The sequence below is a fragment of the Vitis riparia genome, chromosome 9 (assembly GCF_004353265.1).
Source record: "Vitis riparia cultivar Riparia Gloire de Montpellier isolate 1030 chromosome 9, EGFV_Vit.rip_1.0, whole genome shotgun sequence".
NCBI classification, from domain to species: domain Eukaryota; kingdom Viridiplantae; phylum Streptophyta; class Magnoliopsida; order Vitales; family Vitaceae; genus Vitis; species Vitis riparia.
The window spans coordinates 6,638,451-6,659,084 of NC_048439.1; the positions used below are offsets into that span (position 1 = coordinate 6,638,451).

Below are 20,634 nucleotides of genomic sequence, written 5' to 3' on the forward strand. Positions count from 1 at the left end.
CATGCATACCAAACTTCACGCCTTAAAAACATTGTATATATTTCGGATATCATAATCTTTTTATACTGAAAATACGACTTGAAAACCTATTATATAGAAAGGAACATCAGGGGTTAGAACCCAAACGTAAAACTTTCTAGTACTACTGATTGTGTAGTTTACTGTGACGATAGAATGGTGAGTATCTTTCTCGCCAATATGAAGGTACATAGTAGAATGACCTTACATGTTCAGCTCTGTTTTATCTTCACTGCTTCTAAATTTCAAATGTTTCAAGGACTACTTGAATTCTTACAAGTGAGAATATATATATTAACGGCTTATGCGTGCAGGGTCGTTTCTCTTTCTGTATTGTATGCATGGTAATATTCTCCAGCTTGAGCAGTACTACAAATGCAACCTCGCCTTATTTTGATGTGATGGATTATGGAGCTGTTGGTGATGGAAAAACCGATGATTCTCAGGTAATTATCCCTTTCTCTCTGTGTTGGTACTGAGAATTTAGCTAGAAGAGGATGGTAAATGACTCCTTTAGTTAGCAATAGCATCATATCATTATATGCCCATTAGTACTATTTATGAAGAATTTGGAGACTAATGGATACTCCACTTTGAGCTCTTTTTGTTTGTATTATATGGGAGACTTCACCATAGAGGATAAAAAGATAGAAAATATATCATTTATGTTCCATATATGTACAGGCATTTCTGAAGGCGTGGAATGAAACGTGCAAAGCTCAGTCACCGGATGCTACCATGAATATACCAGCAAAGACATTCTTAGTGAATCCTGCCAAATTTTGGGGTCCATGTGTGCCAACCCGTATCAATATTCAGGTTTTACTCAAATTAATGAAGTGTCGTATGCATTTTGATAATTTTCAGCATAATAGAATTCAAAACCTGAATTTAGAAGGTAATTGATGGAAATTGGTCTTCTCTTTTTTCATGAATTTCTCCATAGGTAGCAGGACAAATTATTGCAAACACTGATCAATCCCTGTACTCGAACAATTATTGGCTCCACTTCGCGTATTTGGGAGGGCTTACTTTGACTGGAAGTGGAACTATAGATGGTCAAGGGGCAGGTTCATGGCCAGAGCGAAAGGGAGTGGCCGTAAGTAGAAGACGTTTTCATTATTTTCCAATCATATTTTCTGGGATAGAAAATGTTGTACAGAAAATGCTTAATAATAAGATTTGGCATGTCTTGGGACAGGCACTGCAATTGTTTTCTATCACAGACCTTGAAATCAACGGATTGACACATACCAATCCCCAAAAAGCCCATATCTCTATGACTGGTTGTAATGGAGTAAACATCAATAACATCACTATAAGCGCCCCTGAAGATAGCCCTAACACAGATGGCATTGATATTGGTTACTCAAGCCACATTCAAATCCAGAATTCCAAAATTGGAACAGGTACGTTTGGAATTGTTTTAGCTCTACAACTTCAATTTATGTCGTTCATCTTCATCCCCCCACCCACTCCACTCTAACCCACCAAGAGTTTTTTTTTTCTTCTAATAATCACTTTATTAACATTTTCATCATTATTACCTTAATTGGTAGGTGATGACTGCATTGCTATTAGTACAAATTGTTCCTTTATCAATATCACAGACGTCACGTGCGGACCAGGCCATGGTATCAGGTAGGTGGAATACATATATTCAAATTCTAGAATAATGAAGTGCAGATTAAGAACTAAAATTCACGTTTTTGCAGCATTGGATCACTTGGAAATCCTGTATATGGTGGCTACGACACAGTGTCAGAAATACATGTGCGGAGTTGTGATTTTATAGGAAAGAACACTACAGGAGTTAGGATCAAGACATGGCAGGTTGTTATTGCAACATAGTTCTTGATTGGCAACTTAAAGCTGAAAGCACTAACTTTTTTATAATTTTGAGTCTTTCTACAGGGAGGGCATGGAGAAGTAAGGAATATAACATATGAATACAATAAATTCTACGATATCGCTAGACCAATCGTCATTGATCAATTTTACTGTCCTGACAATGCCTGCCAAAACAATGTAAGGAGCGTAACCCCTCCTAATTTTTAATATTTTATTCCATCGGGTTCGAGACATAATTTGCTGATGATCTTTTTTTTTGTCATTGTCTCAAAATGTTGAAGACGGGTACCAGTGCAGTGGCAATAAGCGATGTATCATACACCAATATGGGTGGGACGTCAAGTGGAGACGACCCCGCGATATCTTTGCGTTGCGGTGACAAAAATTCCTGCAACAATATTGTGCTTGATAATGTCCACATAAAGAACTCGGATTCAACGAAGCCGGCTTCTGCTGATTGTCTCAATGTTAAGGGAATATCATCCCATGTAAAACCTTCTCTTCTCAATTGCATGGGTTCTTGAGCAACCATTCTTGAGCTATTTTAGTTGAGTTTTAATTTAGATCTAGCCCAGTTGTCGCATGATATTTATTGCATGTCTTATGCAGTGAATCTTATGTTGTATCTAAATAATAAGGTTTTGACAGCTGAATTCATCCAACAATTATTTGTTCTCTTCTTATGAAAGAAAAGCAAACAAATTTCTCTGATTTATATAAAAATTTATGGAATCATTAATAATACTTCGACAATCAAATCAATCATTGAACTAAAAATGATATCGGGTTACAATTCATTAATCGAAACAACATTGGGTTATGATTTATTGGTCCAACTTGGTTGAAGTATAGTAATCGAATCATGATATGTAATTATATTATTAAAAATAGAAATAATTATAAGAATATATATATATATATATAGGATAAAATGTGCATTTATAAATATTTCTAACTTTATAAACACTTAAGGATAATATATACTACAACAAAAACAATTTTCAATTTTATACACATTTCAACTGCTATATATTTAATCAATATCATTAATTATAATGTTTTTCCAAAATTGAAAAAGAAAAAAAAATAGATAAAAGAACTAAAATGTGGGCGTAATTAAAATGTGTGTAACCAATTCCAATTCTCCTCATATATGACTTATTAGATTCATTTTGTTAAGAGAGTTGTGCTAGTGTTTTGGTTCTTAAAACAAAGATAAATATAAGTGAAGGAAGAACACTTTAGTAGCAAAAACTCTTGGATCCCAACATAAAAATAAATACAAGTCAAGGAACAAAATTTTTGTAGCAAAAACTTTTTGGCCGCATAAACAAATCTAGGGTGTGGTTATTCCAACAAGTGCTTTTCTAATTAATTTTAGATATGAATAAAATTAAAATTAAAAATCTCATTTGCCTAAACTTTTCTTAAATAAAAAAATAAAAAAATAAAAAAATAAAACTTTTTTGTAAATCCCATGACTCGTAAATCGTGACTCTTCGCTAAATCTTCCATTGGTATTGATACAATATGAATAAACAATATCTTTTGAGTATCCTGATTTTATGTTGATATGATTCAATAAGATGTTGGTGCAGGCCATGCTTTTACTACAGCTCAAGCTAATCGCAGTTTTTGTGATTGTCCTGAATGAAGATCAGCTTAAGTACTAAAGTGATCTGTTAACTAATGAGGGAATAGATAGTCAATGATTTGAGAAAATATTGTGTATATATTTTATTTTTAGGTAATTTCTATATTCTAGTTGAATATATTTTCTTGCTAGTTGTCAATATTATGTAAATATTTTATTCTTTGGTAATTCCATTACTTTAGAAAATTAGTGCTTAGAAAATTATTCTTTTCCTCTTCAAGTCAATCTTCAATATTGTAATGTTCTCTCTCAATAAAAAATGAATCAGCCCATTTTCCTCAATCTTCAATCTTTCTAAAATGGTCAATGCCCTGAACACTCTTATCTCCATAAACGCTTCTACCATCATCATGGTGCTTCCAATTTCATACCATTCTTATAGGATATGATTGTATGGAATCAATGACAAAAATCATCCTTATCTCTCTTCAACTATCAATACCATTGATGGTAAATTCCAAATCCAAATTATTCCTTTTGTGTTTGACAAGACTAATTAATTCTTAGTGTCATTGCAAACACTATTTTTACTTATCTTGTTCCTTTATTGCTTCATCAAGAACATCTTGTGAAATTTGGAACATTTTAACATTTTATATATTAAAAATAGTAAAATAAAATTTTAAATTAAATTAATTTTATATGTAAACGGGGCGGGACGGGACAAGGCAGAATGGGGCAATACCCGAACCCGCCCCAAGTTAAAAAAAAAATTCTCATATCCATCTTAAACCCGTTTATTAAATTTAAACTCCGTCCCATTAGGGGCTGGGCGGGGCGGGTACTCGAAAAAACCCACCCCGTTGCCATCCCTAGGTTTTAGTCGGGAGAAAGGGTGAACAATCAAATAATCGGGGAGAGAAAGACCCAAAGAGAGATTGAAACACAATTTTGTCTATTGGAGTAGCAAGGAGGCTAGGGCTAACATGAGATTTCTTTTTGTCGAGAGCAAAGGCAATGAGATTTAAAGGAGAATGAGGCAGCAAAGCATAGGGCAATTGAGGGAGGGCTACTGAAGCCATGAACTAAATTTATACTTGGGAAGACGAACAAAGGGGAAATGTGGCCAAAAACCAGCAAGTAAGTGACTTATGCTACTAGAGTTATAGGCATAGTTATGGGCATTAGTTACGAAGGAGATGACACCAAAAAATAAGCCTCTCATGTAAGGACCATTAAGAGGCATTTAGGGGTATTTGTTTCGATAAAAAAATGCATTACTAAGACAGAACATTTGACATCGCAACAACATGTGTGTTAAAGAAGACCAATCTTGGGAGAAAATCAGTACAGAATTAATTAGTAAGAAAATCAAAAGAGATTTTAGGCCAAAAATTAAGGAATGCTAGAAAAGGGGGTTATTTAGTTGACTGGTGGAGGAAGATACTCAAGGGGGGACAAAGAGAACGAGTCAAGATGTTAAGAAGGGGTGCCTCTAAGGTGGTGGGATGGGGTATGGGAACTTGTTGGTTTGGGATAAATCTCACATTTAGTGTGCGTGCAGGTATTAGGGGGCGCACACCAATATCATGGAGGAAATACAAACTTGTATCAATATAGGTATACACTATTATTCTAATCCTAAGGTAATGGCATTTGAGGAAGAAATAGAAAAAAAAAATGAAATCAATTTAAACCCTAAATACTTTTGTAATTTTCTTAATTTTATTCTTATGTTTAAAACTTCTAAATTTTTAGAATCTACTTGTTTGTAGTTTTAATAATAAAACGAATGAAAAATATAAGCGATTGAATATCGGTTTCATTAATTTGTTGCCAAAAAAATTATAGTAATTCTTTTATAAAATTGCATATACAATACCTTAATTATCGATTTCATAGTTATGCAATCAACTTTTCTTTGATCCACAATGAAAGTTTATTCTCATTATTAAACAAGTTAACCACAGGACATATTACAGCATATTTTTTATGACATAAAGCTTCACTCACCATATATATGATATGAAACCTATGAAAGGATTTAAAATTTCATCCAAACAATACCCATGAAGTATTATTATAAATCCATGCTGGAATCAACAAAATATAGAGTTATTTCATTAGACAACGCAAATTCGGAATGGATCTACTAGCTCTTCCATGGGCATTGAGACAAAATGAAGAAGTTATAAATTTTTGTCCCACTGATGTTATGTTGATTCGGTTCAGCTCAATGTTTGTGCAAGCCATGCTTTGACTACATCTCAAATTTATGGCAGTCTTCGTCATTGACGTCCCTTGAACTCCAGTGTATGAAATGTCGCTCACCTTAACTGCCGATGTCTTCATTATTATAAATGAAGACAGTTAAGTAAAATAAATTAATAAACAAAGGCAATAAATTTTCAATTACAAATTGAAGATCATAAGTTTAAATTTTATGTTCCCTGTTAATAGGCCATCATGTATGGGCTGATAGAAACCATTTTAAGGTTTTGATGTCAATTTTTGTGTTTGAATATCCATGACGAAACTTAATGTTCTTACTTTGTTTGGGCAGTGAAGCTGAGGACAATAATATTGGTCGATGATGATAGGGTTTTCGGCTGCATTGAGTGTAATACCCTGGAATGAGATCTTCCTGGCATATCCAGACCCTCCCTGAACAATTATAAAAAAAATAAATTAAAAAGACAAAAAATGGAAATGTGTACCCTTGAATTGATTCATGAGAAAAGTCTAATAAATGGTTTTGGACTGAAGCCTCATACCTGCCATGTCTTGATCCTTATTCCATTCTGAGTTCCGGTGAAACTACAGTCTTGTACATGTATTTCTTCTACTGTATCATATGCTCCATTCATTCCTAAACTTCCAATGCTGCACGAAAGCATTTTCCAGTTCAAGAAAAGAAAAATGGTAAATTAAAATAGTCAATCAGGCGTCCTAAATGAAAAACTAAACTATCTATTTCACCCACTGGTATGCCTAGTGACCATGATGAAGAAAATAAATTGAGTAAAATTCTAATCCGCCAAACACATGAAATCAGAGGCTATAATGAGCATATGACAAACCTTATACCATGGCCAGGTCCACATGCTACACGGCTAATGTTTATATTGGAGGACCCCTTAAGAATAGCAACACAGTCATCACCTATAACCATCGTCACAATAAATGAATCAATGAATTAACTAAAGTAAATAAATTAACTATAGAAGCAGGATAATTATAATTGTATTACAAAATGAAGGAATGAATAAATACCGGTTCCAATGTTGTTGTCATGCACTTGAATTTGGCTACACTCGCCAATGACAATACCATCTGTATTAGGGCTTTCTTTAGGGGCCTTTATGTTAAGGTTTGAGAGAATTGCACCATTGCATCTGAATAGTTTAACATGTTTACTAGGGCTGTTGACAACATTTAGTCCATAGATTTGAAGATTATTGCAGAAAGAGAATCCCAATGCCTGTCCACCAACAAATATATATTATTTGTGGAAAATCATACATATCCTAGGGCTGAGGCTGGTGTTGCGTACAACATAATGAACAAGAGCATAAAATTCAATTCAGATGCAAGATGATAAAAGTAAATGAAAAGAGCCAAAGCCTCTACTTACAATGGGTCTTGCTACGTCATCCATATCCTAGACATGAAAAAACATGAGTAAGTGTTAGATGAATAAAGAAAAAGAATAAATAATGATGTTGAAAGAAGGGAAAGTAGCTGATGCATTGCTGTTAACCCACATATGAATTAGTATAATTCAGTAGTTCCTGTTTATAATAGAGTGATGGCCACCAACTAGACCCTTGCCCATCAAGTGTTCCCTTTCCATTGATAATAAACCCATCTATGTACTGGAAAATGAGCCAATAACTTGAGCGTCCCCATGCTGATCTTGTTTTAGGTGCAGTAATATCTCCTAAAACCTGCCATTCAAATGGGAAATTATTGTTAAAATTTGAGTAGACTAAAACACAGAGGCAATGAACAAGCATAGATATATTGATATTCGACATTTCTCTAGTATGAGACATAGAGAGAAAATAAAAAATAAAAAAATCTATAGGTGGCTGATTTAATAATCAAATCACTGCTTGACAGGGGACTCTCGAGTCCTTTTTGTCATGGGAAAATTGGCTTCCACTTTTTTTTTTTTCTTCTTTTCTTACTAGAACTTAAACATAGGGTGAGCGAACCATTGAACAAAATAGATTAATCATCAGTTTCCAATGATGAAGTACCAGAACATGTATTTGAGGAGGTTTGCATGGGCCGCTGAAGACCGTAGGGCTCAACAAGAATGTCTTCTTCCTTTGAATTATAAGCATGGCACTGGTTGTTCGGGCAGTGCAAACTGCGTTCCATGCCTTCAGAAAAGCCTGAACATTTAATGAAAACAGAAGCTAATGTGTAACTGTTTTTACGTGTTGAAAGTACATAAAATTTATTTCCCACATAAAGAGAGATAGTCAACTATTAATTTCTATACTTGAAAATTTGTGTAGTGCATCATTAATTAGCTTTACATTCACATTTAGGCCATGTTTAATTCCTGAAAAGTAAAGTATTAAGAAAAGAAAAGAATATTAAAAAAACTGATTTTCTCATGTTTTATTTTACTATGAAAAATATTAAAAAAAAAAATCACATATATTTAAAATTAATTGGAAATTTATATATTTTAAAATTATTTAACCTTTATATAATAGAAAAATAAAATAAAATGGTTTTGAAGAAACATATAAAGATGATTTATTAATTTAAATTTTTTTTTCTCTTTATTTTTTATTTTTTCGACTTTTCCTCTCTATTTTCTTTTCCTTATATTTTTCCTAAAATTTTTTAAGAACCAAACATAACCTTAATTATAATCCATAGCTAGTTGTGGAGATCTAGAACTTACTTGAGAATCATCTGTCACTCCATCTCCAATCGCTCCAAAATCTAGCACATTAAAAGTAGTGGTTCTACCATTAAGTGCAACATTGCTTGATCCAGATGAGGCCATGCTCAAAATTAAGCAAATCAAGATAGAAAAATCCTGCATAGCATATCTGCAAATGTGAGAATCACCAGTGGAAAAATCAATGATAATCAACTAGTTAGAAGTAAAAGATAAAACATTTTGGCCAATTTTGGCCAGCCAAGGCACAGAAGCATTCCTTCGTACCATGATGTGAATCATAGTGAGAGGGAGTTAGTTAAGAAGATAAGACTACATCTATGTGAATGCATGCTCTTCTCTATATATACTGGTGATTTAGAAATTTCAAAAGTTTGACTTCAGCAGTTGCAAATTAAAATAATATTGTTACAGTCAAACCTTGGATTCCCAATTGAAAAATTTAATGTTACTTTCCAAATTTGAAGATTTTTAAAGTTTTATTACCTCCATTTAAAATACAGACATAAATGCATGATATTTGGCCTGTAGTCTCCCATTAAATGAGTCATTTCCTCTTTGGTGAGCACATTTATATTTTAATATTTCCATTTATAGCCAAATTATTAAAGAAACTGCTTTGTAATGGATGAGTACACACAGCTCACTAAAAAATACATGGAGGAAAAAGGCCATAAAATTGTGATAAAAATTTACTTTTTCTGTGATGATGTTAAGAGTTGACTCTTATCTTTAATTTCTAGTTGCTTATTTAATCTTTATGCAATTAATAAAATTTAATTCATGGCTATATCTTTAACTCTCATTTAAGGATTTATATATTTTCTTGTCTTTAAATGGAAAAAAATCCTCTTCTAACTTGACTCTATCAATGCACTATCAATCAATGCCTACTCACAAATTTACTTCACATCCCTTAACTTTTTGTTTTACAATTTAGTATGAATCCACATCATCTCTTATTATTATTTATTTACCAAGGCAAACTTTATTGATGAAACATTGTAATTAAGAGTGAAAATACATTTTAAAATAATAATTAAATAATTAAAAACAAATTAAAAAAATTTTAACATCTTGAGTCGTCAATTATGTAAATTATTTCATATCTTTTTTTTCCTCACTTAATTTCCTCCTATCTTTCCTCAATTTTTTTTAAACATCTAATATATCTATTCCATTAATTATTTCTTATGGTTCAAAAATGCAACTTTGTACCCAAAAAACGCAATTCTTGGTTAAGTAACTTAATTCAAATTCAAATTATAAATGGAAATAAAATTAATCAAATATTAGAAGACAATAAAGTATTTGAATTCTTACTAAAATATAACTAGTTATTAAGAAGAAATTAATAGTTTAAAATTTGATATGTTGCTAAATTTCATTAGTTAAATTTTATTTTTTATTTTTTAAAATCATTTCAAATATTTTCTTTTAATTTAGTTCTTTATATATATATATATATATATATATATATATATATATATATATATATATATGTATGTCAAGGTATGAAATTCTCAAATATAAGTCGTTCAATTTGACTTTCGGTATAATAAAGTAATGTTAAATTTATAACTCATCCTCTTATTTCCCGATCCTTCAAAATAATAATGATAACAAGATGACAATTTTTCTCCACACAATTATGTGTTCTCTTTTAAAGAAACATTCTTTAAAATGGTTACTTTAAATCTATTTTTAAAAAATATAAGTATCACCCACAGGGAGGTGACCTTAAGGGCACAGGAGGAAATGGAAAGGTTAAAAGAATGAATGGACGTTCTTAGGACAAAATCTTCATTTAAATGTTTATTGAAAACATGGGAGAAATTGAAATAAACTAAAGTTAAAATTGAATGAAAAACATTTTGAAAAAAATTGTTGAGGATTGGTGGGCGGCTTAAGCTTCCTTCTTTCCATGACATGTCCTCTACTCAATTTGATACAATCAAGATTACTTCTAGGTATTCTTAAATGGAGAGAATTCAACAGAAGCCCTTCTCAAATATCTCCAAATGACTCACCCTTATGAATTAGTACTCTGGATACAAGTCTCTAAATCCTTTGCATCCTCTTTGCATGCTAAACCATAGCACTAGGAGCTTAATGGGAGTTGTCTCAAGTCAAGATGACTGATCTAGTCCATTAAGGACTTGAGATACTCCATAAGGGATTCTTGAGCTCTAGTTCCTAAGCATCGATCGAGATAAGTTTTCCATTCAAGTATAACAAAGTCTAAGTCATAAGTTGAATTTGTCATGGTATAACCGATCTTTAAGGGTAATTTCATGGGCAAATGGGAGCCCGACATAACTCTTCTCTTTATCCTAACTTATTACTCATCCAACATAATTCACCATTAGAGAATGAACTATGAACTAAAAATATGGTAAGTAGTCATCACCATTAAAATCCCAAAGTTAATATTTATCCTTAATTTAAATATTAGTATTTATTTATTATTAATTTAACTTACAGTTAAAGACTATTATTAGTTTGAATTAGAGTAGGAGTCGAGGTTTATCCTCTCAAATGTTAATTGTATATAAATATTCATCAATGAGAATGTCATGTCATATTTTCTCAATCTCTTTCCTTCTCTATATGACATCGAAGTTTGTCTTTATATCAACACGAAGCAAATTGAGGATCTAGCTTGGGGCCCTACATTGCCTTCCCCTACCACAAATGGTAAAGATCTAGCTATACCCATTACTGGCAAGGATACTATGGCCCACCAAATAGGCTTCCTCATTTACACCTACAATCTTTGCTTCGACCCCCACCTAGTCTATAAGTGCCTCCTTCCTTACCATCGCAAATATTGTAATATTCTAGTTCCAATGCATATTTACAACCAAAAACTCCAAATTTGTCTTGTTCAAATCTACCAAATTTTTCTTCTTCTAATCTTAAACCATTGCCAACCATACTACTATTTTCAAAGTCATTCTTGTCAATCGCTATTCTTTGTTATTTTCATTGGTTTTTTTAGTTTTGAGATTTATATTTGAAAGTTCCATTTATATATATATCTCAAATTCAATTGATTTTCTTGAATAAAAATTGTTTTTATCTTAAATCCCCATCTACATTCTATGAAATTTTATCATTGGTTGCCAATTCATATTCACTCTAGATTAGCCTGAATTCTAATTTTGATACATGACATCATTCTTTTTTTTTATGATATTTTCACTAGGTTGGCTAATCATGTGTTAAACCTTATCTTTTGTTAATTCTTCATGTCCATTATTCTTCTTCTTTGCTTTCTATGAATAGCAGTTCCCTTATTTTAATCTCTACTGCTTTATCAACATCAACTCTGCCCTCAACTCTACCTTCTACTTTGCCTCATGTGCCATATATGTTGAATTAGGTTCTGAAATATTATCCAATTTGAAGTCAAATAATGCTCCTAATGCTACTCTTCCATCATCAACACTAGATATTAGCTTGCCATTAGTCTCTTCTTTGAATCCATCCAGTTCGAAGATAAATGTTATTTGCAACATCTATTTTTAACAAGTTGAATACAAATTAATATGTTGTTGCCACCACTACGAAACTCAACTAGTTGCGCTATCTAGTGACACCCACCTATGATTTTTTGGGAAATACTATTTAGAAACCTTGAAATACCAACCCTCTTTAGTCTCTAGGCCTATACATATATATACCCCATTATAACCCTTCTAGGGTTAAGGAGATATTTATTATTGTTGGGATTAACAGAGAGTCTCCTTGAGAGAAAGTCTAACAAGTCACACCATTGTCAATCTCTCATTTGAATGATTCATTCAAAAATCTAGAATTGAAAACCCACTTCCCTTCAACGAGGCTAAAGAGTATTCATTGGAGCAATTAGAGGTTACCTCATCATAGACGTGGATCAAGTTGTAAATATTGGAGAATAAGTCTTTAAGGTAAAGTGGTCAAGTAAATCTTTGTAACTTGATCTCATATAGTGGATTTAGATTAACGGTTTTAGACCTCATGGTTTTTTATCTCCATAATTAGTACGAGGGTTTTCCACATAAAAATCTCTTTGTCCATATCAATATTATTGATTATCTTGAGTATTTCTTGATTATATTGATTGATTGAATAGTATGCTTATCCCTACTATGTCGCAAGGAAAAATTAGGTCTAACAAATAATCTTTATTTGATAAATTTTTTTCATTACACCCATTCACCCATATCCTGGTGCCATCCAATTAGATTTTGGTGTTTAGAAGCTATTTCAACAAACACGTACGTCAAAGGAGGAAATGTTTTATTAACTGTTCCATGACCATTGATACAGGTAAGTCTCTCCATTCCCAGATGCTGATTTTTATGCCGATATCGTCCGCTGTAATGTTGGTGCAACCCACAGTTTCACTGCAGCTTAGCTTTGATGGCATCATCTGTTGCAGATGTAAATGATACGTCACTTATTTGGACTGCAGATTTCTACAATGATTTGCGAAACCAAGATGTTTGTCAGCACTCTGTCTGAAGTTGTCTTCATATTTAATGAAAAGAATCAACTAATAAGCTCATTGTTTACCAGATTCAACAAGTGCTGATTATTCTTACCATAGACTGGCAATCTGTTTTATGGAGACAGTAATACTGGTCGATGATGATGGGATTCTCAATATTATCGAGCTTAATGTTTTTTGAATGTAATTTTCCTGGCATATCCAGACCCTCCCTAGAGAAGAAAAAGATCCACAAAATTAAATAAGAATTAAACATGTACCCTAATTTGAATCAAGTTACTTGTCTCAATGAGAAAAATTATGGCTTAATTAACTGCCATATCTTGATCCTTGCTCCATTCTGAGTTCCTTTAAAGCTGCAAGTATCCACATGTATTTCTTCCACCTGGGCACTTCCTCCATTCATTCCAGGCTTCCAACACTACAACAAGTATACATATTGATCTTCCCAATTCAGCCTTTTAAATGTATTTTAGATTTTTTTTTTTTCATATAAAATGGAGGAAAAGAGAAGAAATTCAGAAGTAATAGAGCTTGAAGTACAGTTTGAATAAAAATTTGGAAACGATCGAGGGATGTTCTTCCATTTTTCCCCTTAGTAAGAATGTTACCCTACAAATACTTGTATGCATTTCTTTTTCAGTTCCTTCTAGGACAATGGTGGGGTAGCTTGGATCAAATCCCTATTAAGCATCTTTAGAAAAGGTTGGAGCTTAATTATATGTAACACACCTTATACCATGGCCGGGACCACATACTACACCTTTGACATAAATTTGGGAGGTTTGATTACTTAAAGCAATACAATCATCGCCTACAGATCCAGTAACGGGTTATTCTCATAAATAAATAACATGCAAGTCATAGGCGAAAAAACACAAGGAATGGGAGCAAAACTTTAAGAAATTATACCAGTTCCAATGGTAGAGTCATAAATGTGAATGTTTGTTGAGTCGGAAATATCAATGCCATCAGTGTTGGGGCTTGAGTCGGGAGCAGTTATCGTGAGGTTGGAGATGGTTGCACCATTGCTGCCTGATACCTTGACATGGTTTTTTTGGCTATTTATGAAGTTTTAATCCTTGGAGTACAAGGTTGTTGCAAACTTGCAACTAAGGAATCCCATAGCCTAGGATTCATAGTATGACTATGTACGAATCTATACGTAGGTTAGGAGATTAATTGAAATGATAAAATTCAGACCTTGAATCGTATGATATAATGAAAACTTTTATGAGTATGTGTTGATTTCAATAATATTTGACAAACAATGTGGATTTGCAGTGACCATACAATATTTTAATACATGCCTACTTAACTTCTAAAAATTTGGCTACTAACATATCTAGTTCTAAATAGTAGAGATTTCAAAACTATTATGTTGATTAAAAGGATCATTTGAGAAATCTCAATAAATGAGATATACATTGAGGTCTCTCATGTATCTTCCTCTGAACATCAAAAGCAGGCATGAGAATTCAAAGTTGATGAAGGAAACTAAAGAAGTTTCAAGCAAATCAGTTGTGCAAACTCACAGCTGTAAAAGCTTGCCACCACTTAGCACCCTGGCCATCAATTTGTCCATTTCCTCTGACAGTGAGTCCATTCACACGCCAGAAGCGAATCCAACAATCTAAGTGACTAGAACCGTAGTCTGACATTCTCGAAGGTGCCACAATACGTCCCCACGCCTGCAATCCCCCTCATTATCAAAAACCGTTTGCACTTTTTCACATTTCAAAACCTGTAAGTTAGGATAGCATGTCGTTATTGCATGTTGGTGATTTTGTTACATATTATTTTCTAATTTAGGAATATTTTTAGATAGTAATTTACTCTCCATTAAAGATTCAAGATTATTGTTCATTCAACTGAAAAGTCACAAGTATATCTAAAATGGTTTAGCTTGTGGCAAGGTAGTTGATCAAAGGACATCAGTTTAGTTTTTATTGAATTAAAACTTTAAAATTAATTTTTCAAAATTTGCAAGACTACTCAAGTGCTCGACACGCTTAAGTGGTTAAGTGCACTCAAGCACTCATGCAAAATCTGCTAGAATATGGCAAAAAAAAATTAATTATTCATGTAAATCGAGTTTGGAAACTTTGAGATACTGATTCTCTAAAGCTTCTATGCCTCTATTACTCCATTATAACCCTTTTAGTGTTGGACACTTTTATGGGAATAAGTCTACCTTAGCACACCATTCTGATCAATCTCTAATGGAAGGATTCAAGTGCTAAATCTAGGGTTGTTTGAACAGGGCTAAAGTGTATTCATTACAACAATTGAAATTTGTTGCATTGCAGATATGGATCAAGTTATAGGCATATATACATATTTATTTGACTCCTTTACTCTAAAGGCTTATTTTCCATACATACATACATACATACATATATATATATATATATATATATAAAAGTTAATTTTATATAGTGGATTTAGATTAAAGATTTTAGGCCTAGTGTCTCTTGCATACTTATTTGCTTACTTTGAGTATTTTGATTATATTATTTATCTTTGATATTTCATAGGACAAATTTTGGTTATAATATTCAAAATTTATATCGTATCTTTTTAAATACACTCATTCATCCCCCTCTATGTGTTATCCGTTTGGACCTAGGTTTTTCACTACATGTAGCTCCATTTCCAACAGCTCCATAATTCATCACATTAGTATGACCCCCCCGGAGTAAGCTAAAATCGACTGAACAGCAGGTTCCCATTGCAGCCATGCATAAGACCAAGAAAATGGTGAAAATTTCCTGCATAAGAATCCCTATGTATGTGAATACGGTGGTAATAGGATAGTCTACAGTGATAAAAGAGAGATATTCTTCTCACCATTTTATCAATCCGAGAAGGAAAGCAAGATCTGAAGCAGTGTCACAAGACAAATGCTATAGCTATCATCTATTTATTTATGTACAAATTTTGTTAATATTATCTTATTGTTAAATATGGACAAACCAATTAGCTGATTCTCATTTACTTCCCTAGCATTTGTTTATTGTCCGAGCCTGGCAAATTTCTTCCCATCACTAGCTGATATCATCTAATAAAAAAAATTTCCATGGTCTGAGTCTATGATTTACGACTATTTGTGAATTCCTTAAATTAATTTCATATGGCTCGTATGTGGTTCCTAAAACATGATAAGGAAAGAAAATATGGAACAAAATTAGAGGAAGAAAAAAAAAAGGTAAAGAAAATAATCTATAAAATCTCATTCCTTGTTTCATTCGTCATCCAAAAGTTGAGAAAAAAAAAATTAAATTACTAAAGAATTCATTTTCCTTGTTTGGTTCCTACAGAAAGAATACAAAACTCACCGGCCCTAAAATATTGTTTTAGAGAGAAAAAAAAATAGCTAGCCAAAAAAAATATAAATTCAATTGAATTAATTTTTAGGCAAGTTTGGACAATTATTTTTAATATTCGGTTTAGATTTGGGTTAAGTTTCTTTAATCCAAACTCAATTTGAATTAGACTCTAACCAAAATTCAGATAATAAACTCTAATTCAAACCCGATATAATATTTTATAACATTTATAATTTATATTATTCTATGTAATAACATTTATTTTTATTTTTTTTATTTTAAGAAAAATATCAAATTATATTATATATTTTTTCCTTTTTAAAATATATATGGCTATTGTTATTTTTTTTATCCTAATCTTGAAACTTTGTTCCATTCTTTTATGTATTTTCTTTTTGAATTTTTAAGGAAAATATCAAATTTTTAGAAATATATATAAATTTATTTTATTTTTAAATTTTTATATAAAAACATCGAATTATAATTATATTATATATTTTTCATTTTTTAGAAATATATAAAAATTTATTTTTACTTTTCTTTGTTATTCTTTTAAATTTTTGTCCCATTCATTTTATTTTCTTTTTAATTTCTCAAGAAAAATATCAAATTATAATCATATTGTACATTTTTTCATGTTTTTAGAAATATATAAAAAATTATTTTTAATTTTTTTATTATTATCTTAAATTTTGTCTCATTCATTTTGTTTATTTTCTTTTTAAATTTTTAAGGTAAAATATCAAATTTTGTATTATATAATGTTTCATTTCTTTAGAAATACATTTGAATTATATAATTATATCAAGTATCTGAGTCTAGTCCGGCCTGTCTAAACTCAATCCGACTATAGAAAGATGATGTTGAGTTGGGTTTGGATTGGGTACTTCATGTAAGAGATTGAGTCGCATTAGACTCGGATTAATTGTCCCATTCCAAGCAGGAGCACTTGCTTGGCCTAGTTCGAAGGCCATGCGGCAGAATCCATCATATGTAGCAGTAAATAAGAGAGGTTTGTGCTGCACGAGATTCATTCAATTGAATTGCAACTATAATAGGAATTTCTAGACTTCAATGTCAACAAACACATCCTATCTTCCAATTTTTAGTCATTGCACAATACCTCTGCCTTTGTCAATTATTGGACCAACTCAAACTTCATAGTTAGCCCTGCAAATTTAAATTATTCAGTGTTGAGAGAAGTTGGTGGTTTCAAATCAACCCATGTATTAAGTACACTAGAGTGAGGTTCTTTTGATTTTGGGATGGCTAAGAGCGTTCATAGCCTGTTTTGGAGCTGGGTTTTGGCTCAAAGTTGTACGTTGGGAAGCCTTGAACTTGTCCAGCACAAGCCTAAGGTGTTGCATATGTTCCTCAAAGCTCTTGTTGTACACCGCAATCTCGTTTTAAGTACAAAACTCAAAAAAAAAGAATTATATAGAAAAAGAACATTGTTCATTAAATACCGAATGTAGCAGGAGCTTTTCTTAAGCCAAAAGGCATTACAAGATACTCAAATGAACTATAACGCATTACCATCGTCATCTTTAGCTTATTGCCTACGGCAATCTGTACTTTGTAGTAGCCCCAATGCAAGTCTAACTTGGTGAAGTAGTTCGCCTTCGCCAAACGATCGAACAGGTCAATGACAAGGGGCCCTGAATACTTGTTCTTGATCGAGACTTTGTTAAGGGCCTGATAATCAATGCATAATCGGAGCAAACCGTCTTGCTTCTACTGGAATAGCACGAGCACTCCATATGGGACCTTTGAGGCTAAGTGAAGGGGAAAATGCCTAAAATCCTACCATATCTTCTTTTATTAAGCTAAACTAGGGCATGAGGGGACTAGAGGGAGGGATGTGACTTAGTAAAGTTCACCAAGTGACCTGAGGCTCTGCAAAATGAGTTTAGGGCCTTTGATTCTCTTTTAATAAGACTTGTTGAATTTTTCAAAAAGTGAATGCAATCATCTGTATAAAGCATATGTGTGGCAAACCTAGCAGAGATGAGTCAAGCTACCTATTCAATTCCTTAATTCCCAGACCTGCTAAGACTAGCAACGCATTCTCTAGTAGCCAATTTTTTCACAAACAATTATCTTCTCTTATGCAAACAATATCAAACAAACCATTCGTTTATAGCCTTTACGCCCACTCCCACTCAACTACTATTAGATCTCTATTTTTTGGGCATCACCTTAAACCAACCTTGCAAGTTTGAAGTCTATTTGTCCAATCATTCCCTTCTGAACAACTTGGCTTCCATTCGAGGCTTTCTAAAGGGGGATGAATGTCTTATCTTATTATAATAGATAATTATGCATCAGTCTTTTTTTCTCAATCCCTCAACCGCGCTTATGTAGCATCTCTGAGAACAAGCCGTTCTTTCAAAATCTATTCTTGCCAAGACATTCCAACTACACCATTTCCCCTCAAAGACCAGAAAAAGAAAAGAAGCTAACCATCCCAAAGAGGCAGACATCTAGCTAACAACTCATTGCTTTGACGAGGATATCTAAACAATATCCATTGTCTTCCTCCCCTAACTCAGACAAAAAGGCAGTTAGTTCACTTAGGGCAAGCAGTTCATCGCAACCTTTTCTTAATCTTTCTAAAAAGGCATCCCTCAATGTATCCCCACTTGTGTGCTTATGTTGGCATATTATAAGGCCATTAGACTCTTTTCTTCTTTCTTACAAATTGTCTTCAATTCTAAGCCCTTACCCCGATCACTATTTGAAAGAAAGTAAACCTCTTTAATACTTCCCTATTATAGAAAGCAAACTTTTATCATCCCAAGGGAAAGATGAATGGGAAGGGGCGTCTAATCTACCCTTGAGACTAATTGGAAGAGGATTTCCTACCTTTACTATAAGGCTTTGGGGAAGCCTGCTTCGATTAAACTCGTGATTTTCTTAGCTAGGTGAACATGCAATTCTCTACATCAAGGAGGGAATTCTTTCATACTACCACAGCCTCAGCCATTGTAACAGTATCATCATCAAATACAGATTCAAATACAACTCTTTGTGGCATATGCATCAATGACTTTTTACAATTAGCCTTCGGGTGGAACAAAATTAGCAGTCAAAGGAGTCATATCAAAGGCAATTAAATTTTGGTGCGGAAATGAGTATGCTCTTGTGGGAAATTGACTAATATTTAATCAATTAGGTAACTCTTACTTAAACAGCTTCGCCTACTTCCCCATCTCTCTCAATCTCATGAGTTCAAACTAAGGCAAGCAGTCCACGATAATCTCATCTTCCTTGCATAGACTCAATGAAGTACTTTTTACTGATTGGAGGCCTTACAACAATGGTTCATAGCTAGATAGACTGCTTAGGCAATATCAATCTTGTCATCCCAAGAGTCAATGTTATATTGGTAGATGCATGAGGCTGCAAGAATCATCTTCTTTTCTTCATTCTTTGTCTACTCTCTTCTTCTTACCGCTCTATGTTAGGATGTTTTTTCTATTTGCCTGCATATCATAGTGTCTTTGTAAGAATAGGTATTTTTGGAAGAGAAGAAAGTTGTTAGAATGCCTCTCAATCGAAGAATTGATCCCAGCAAGTGCTAAGAGTGCTTCGTACTATAAAGAAATATGGGCATTTATCCTTTCCTATATATCATATCATAGGCAAAAAAAAATTGTTTACAATTCCGCTAATCCCTATGCTCTAACTAGTCTTAAACGAAAGAGAGATTAATTCCTTTCCTTGGAGTGCTAGACTTTAATTCCTCTGCAGTCTTAGGCTTTTGAGCTTTTTTCATTCAAAACGAGATGCTTGCTAGACTGATAAGCCATAGAGGGAAAGGAGGGTTTAGCCACTAGACTAAACTAGTGCAGTGAAAGTCAGTAGCTTTATGCTTTTGAATGTGACTCTCACATGGCAATCAAAAATTCCTCACTTCATATAGTCATAAGGCTTCAAAGTCTTACTAGTTCAACTGTCTGCCGTGTGCAAGTGTACTTCATTAGTGTAATCTGGCAACTGAAATACATGGGCTATGGCTATCTTCCATTAACAGATGCAAGAGGCCCATCTGTCACTGGGAGAGGAGGAGGATGCCTGATCGCGTGTCTATTAAGATCTATTAAATCTAGAAACAAACTAATCCCTCCATTCTTTTTGCTTACTGGTAATATATTGGATACCCCAGTGGAATGTCTGATTGAAAAGATTCCACATTTCTTTCCAAATCCGTTGAACCTCTTGTTCAGTCAGCTTCTCCATCGGAGGGTTCATGGCTTTATGATACCCTGCTTAAATACCAATCTCTTACAGGAACCACATGTTGGAACAGGTATCTCCCGTATGCTTCCATATCCACATAGGAACAGGAAAATCTGTCTAGAGAACTTTGAAAGGGGCTCAATGGTTGGCTTTTACCCATAAATAAAGCCTTTAGCAATAT

The 20,634-nt window shown here is 33.0% G+C and overlaps 2 protein-coding genes across 2 annotated transcripts; one reads left to right on the forward strand and one right to left on the reverse strand.

Moving 5' to 3' along the window:
• The first annotated feature begins 359 nt into the window (after positions 1-359).
• On the forward strand, positions 360-3,542 carry LOC117921741 (probable polygalacturonase At3g15720). The gene is made up of 9 exons (XM_034839704.1): positions 360-464; positions 703-837; positions 965-1,117; positions 1,220-1,427; positions 1,578-1,659; positions 1,734-1,851; positions 1,933-2,046; positions 2,151-2,357; positions 3,468-3,542. Exons 1-9 carry the CDS (start codon positions 360-362, stop codon positions 3,540-3,542), a joined length of 1,197 nt encoding a protein of 398 aa, XP_034695595.1.
• A 2,036-nt stretch (positions 3,543-5,578) lies between these two features.
• LOC117921742 (probable polygalacturonase At3g15720) lies at positions 5,579-19,197 on the reverse strand. The gene is made up of 15 exons (XM_034839706.1): positions 19,183-19,197; positions 17,748-17,906; positions 14,418-14,573; positions 13,795-13,924; positions 13,615-13,696; positions 12,977-13,094; positions 12,780-12,850; positions 8,388-8,538; positions 7,726-7,863; positions 7,228-7,410; positions 6,737-6,944; positions 6,544-6,625; positions 6,238-6,346; positions 6,014-6,127; positions 5,579-5,809 (listed from the first exon to the last, which is right to left on the reverse strand). Exons 1-15 carry the CDS (start codon positions 19,195-19,197, stop codon positions 5,579-5,581), a joined length of 1,947 nt encoding a protein of 648 aa, XP_034695597.1.
• Positions 19,198-20,634: the final 1,437 nt, after the last annotated feature.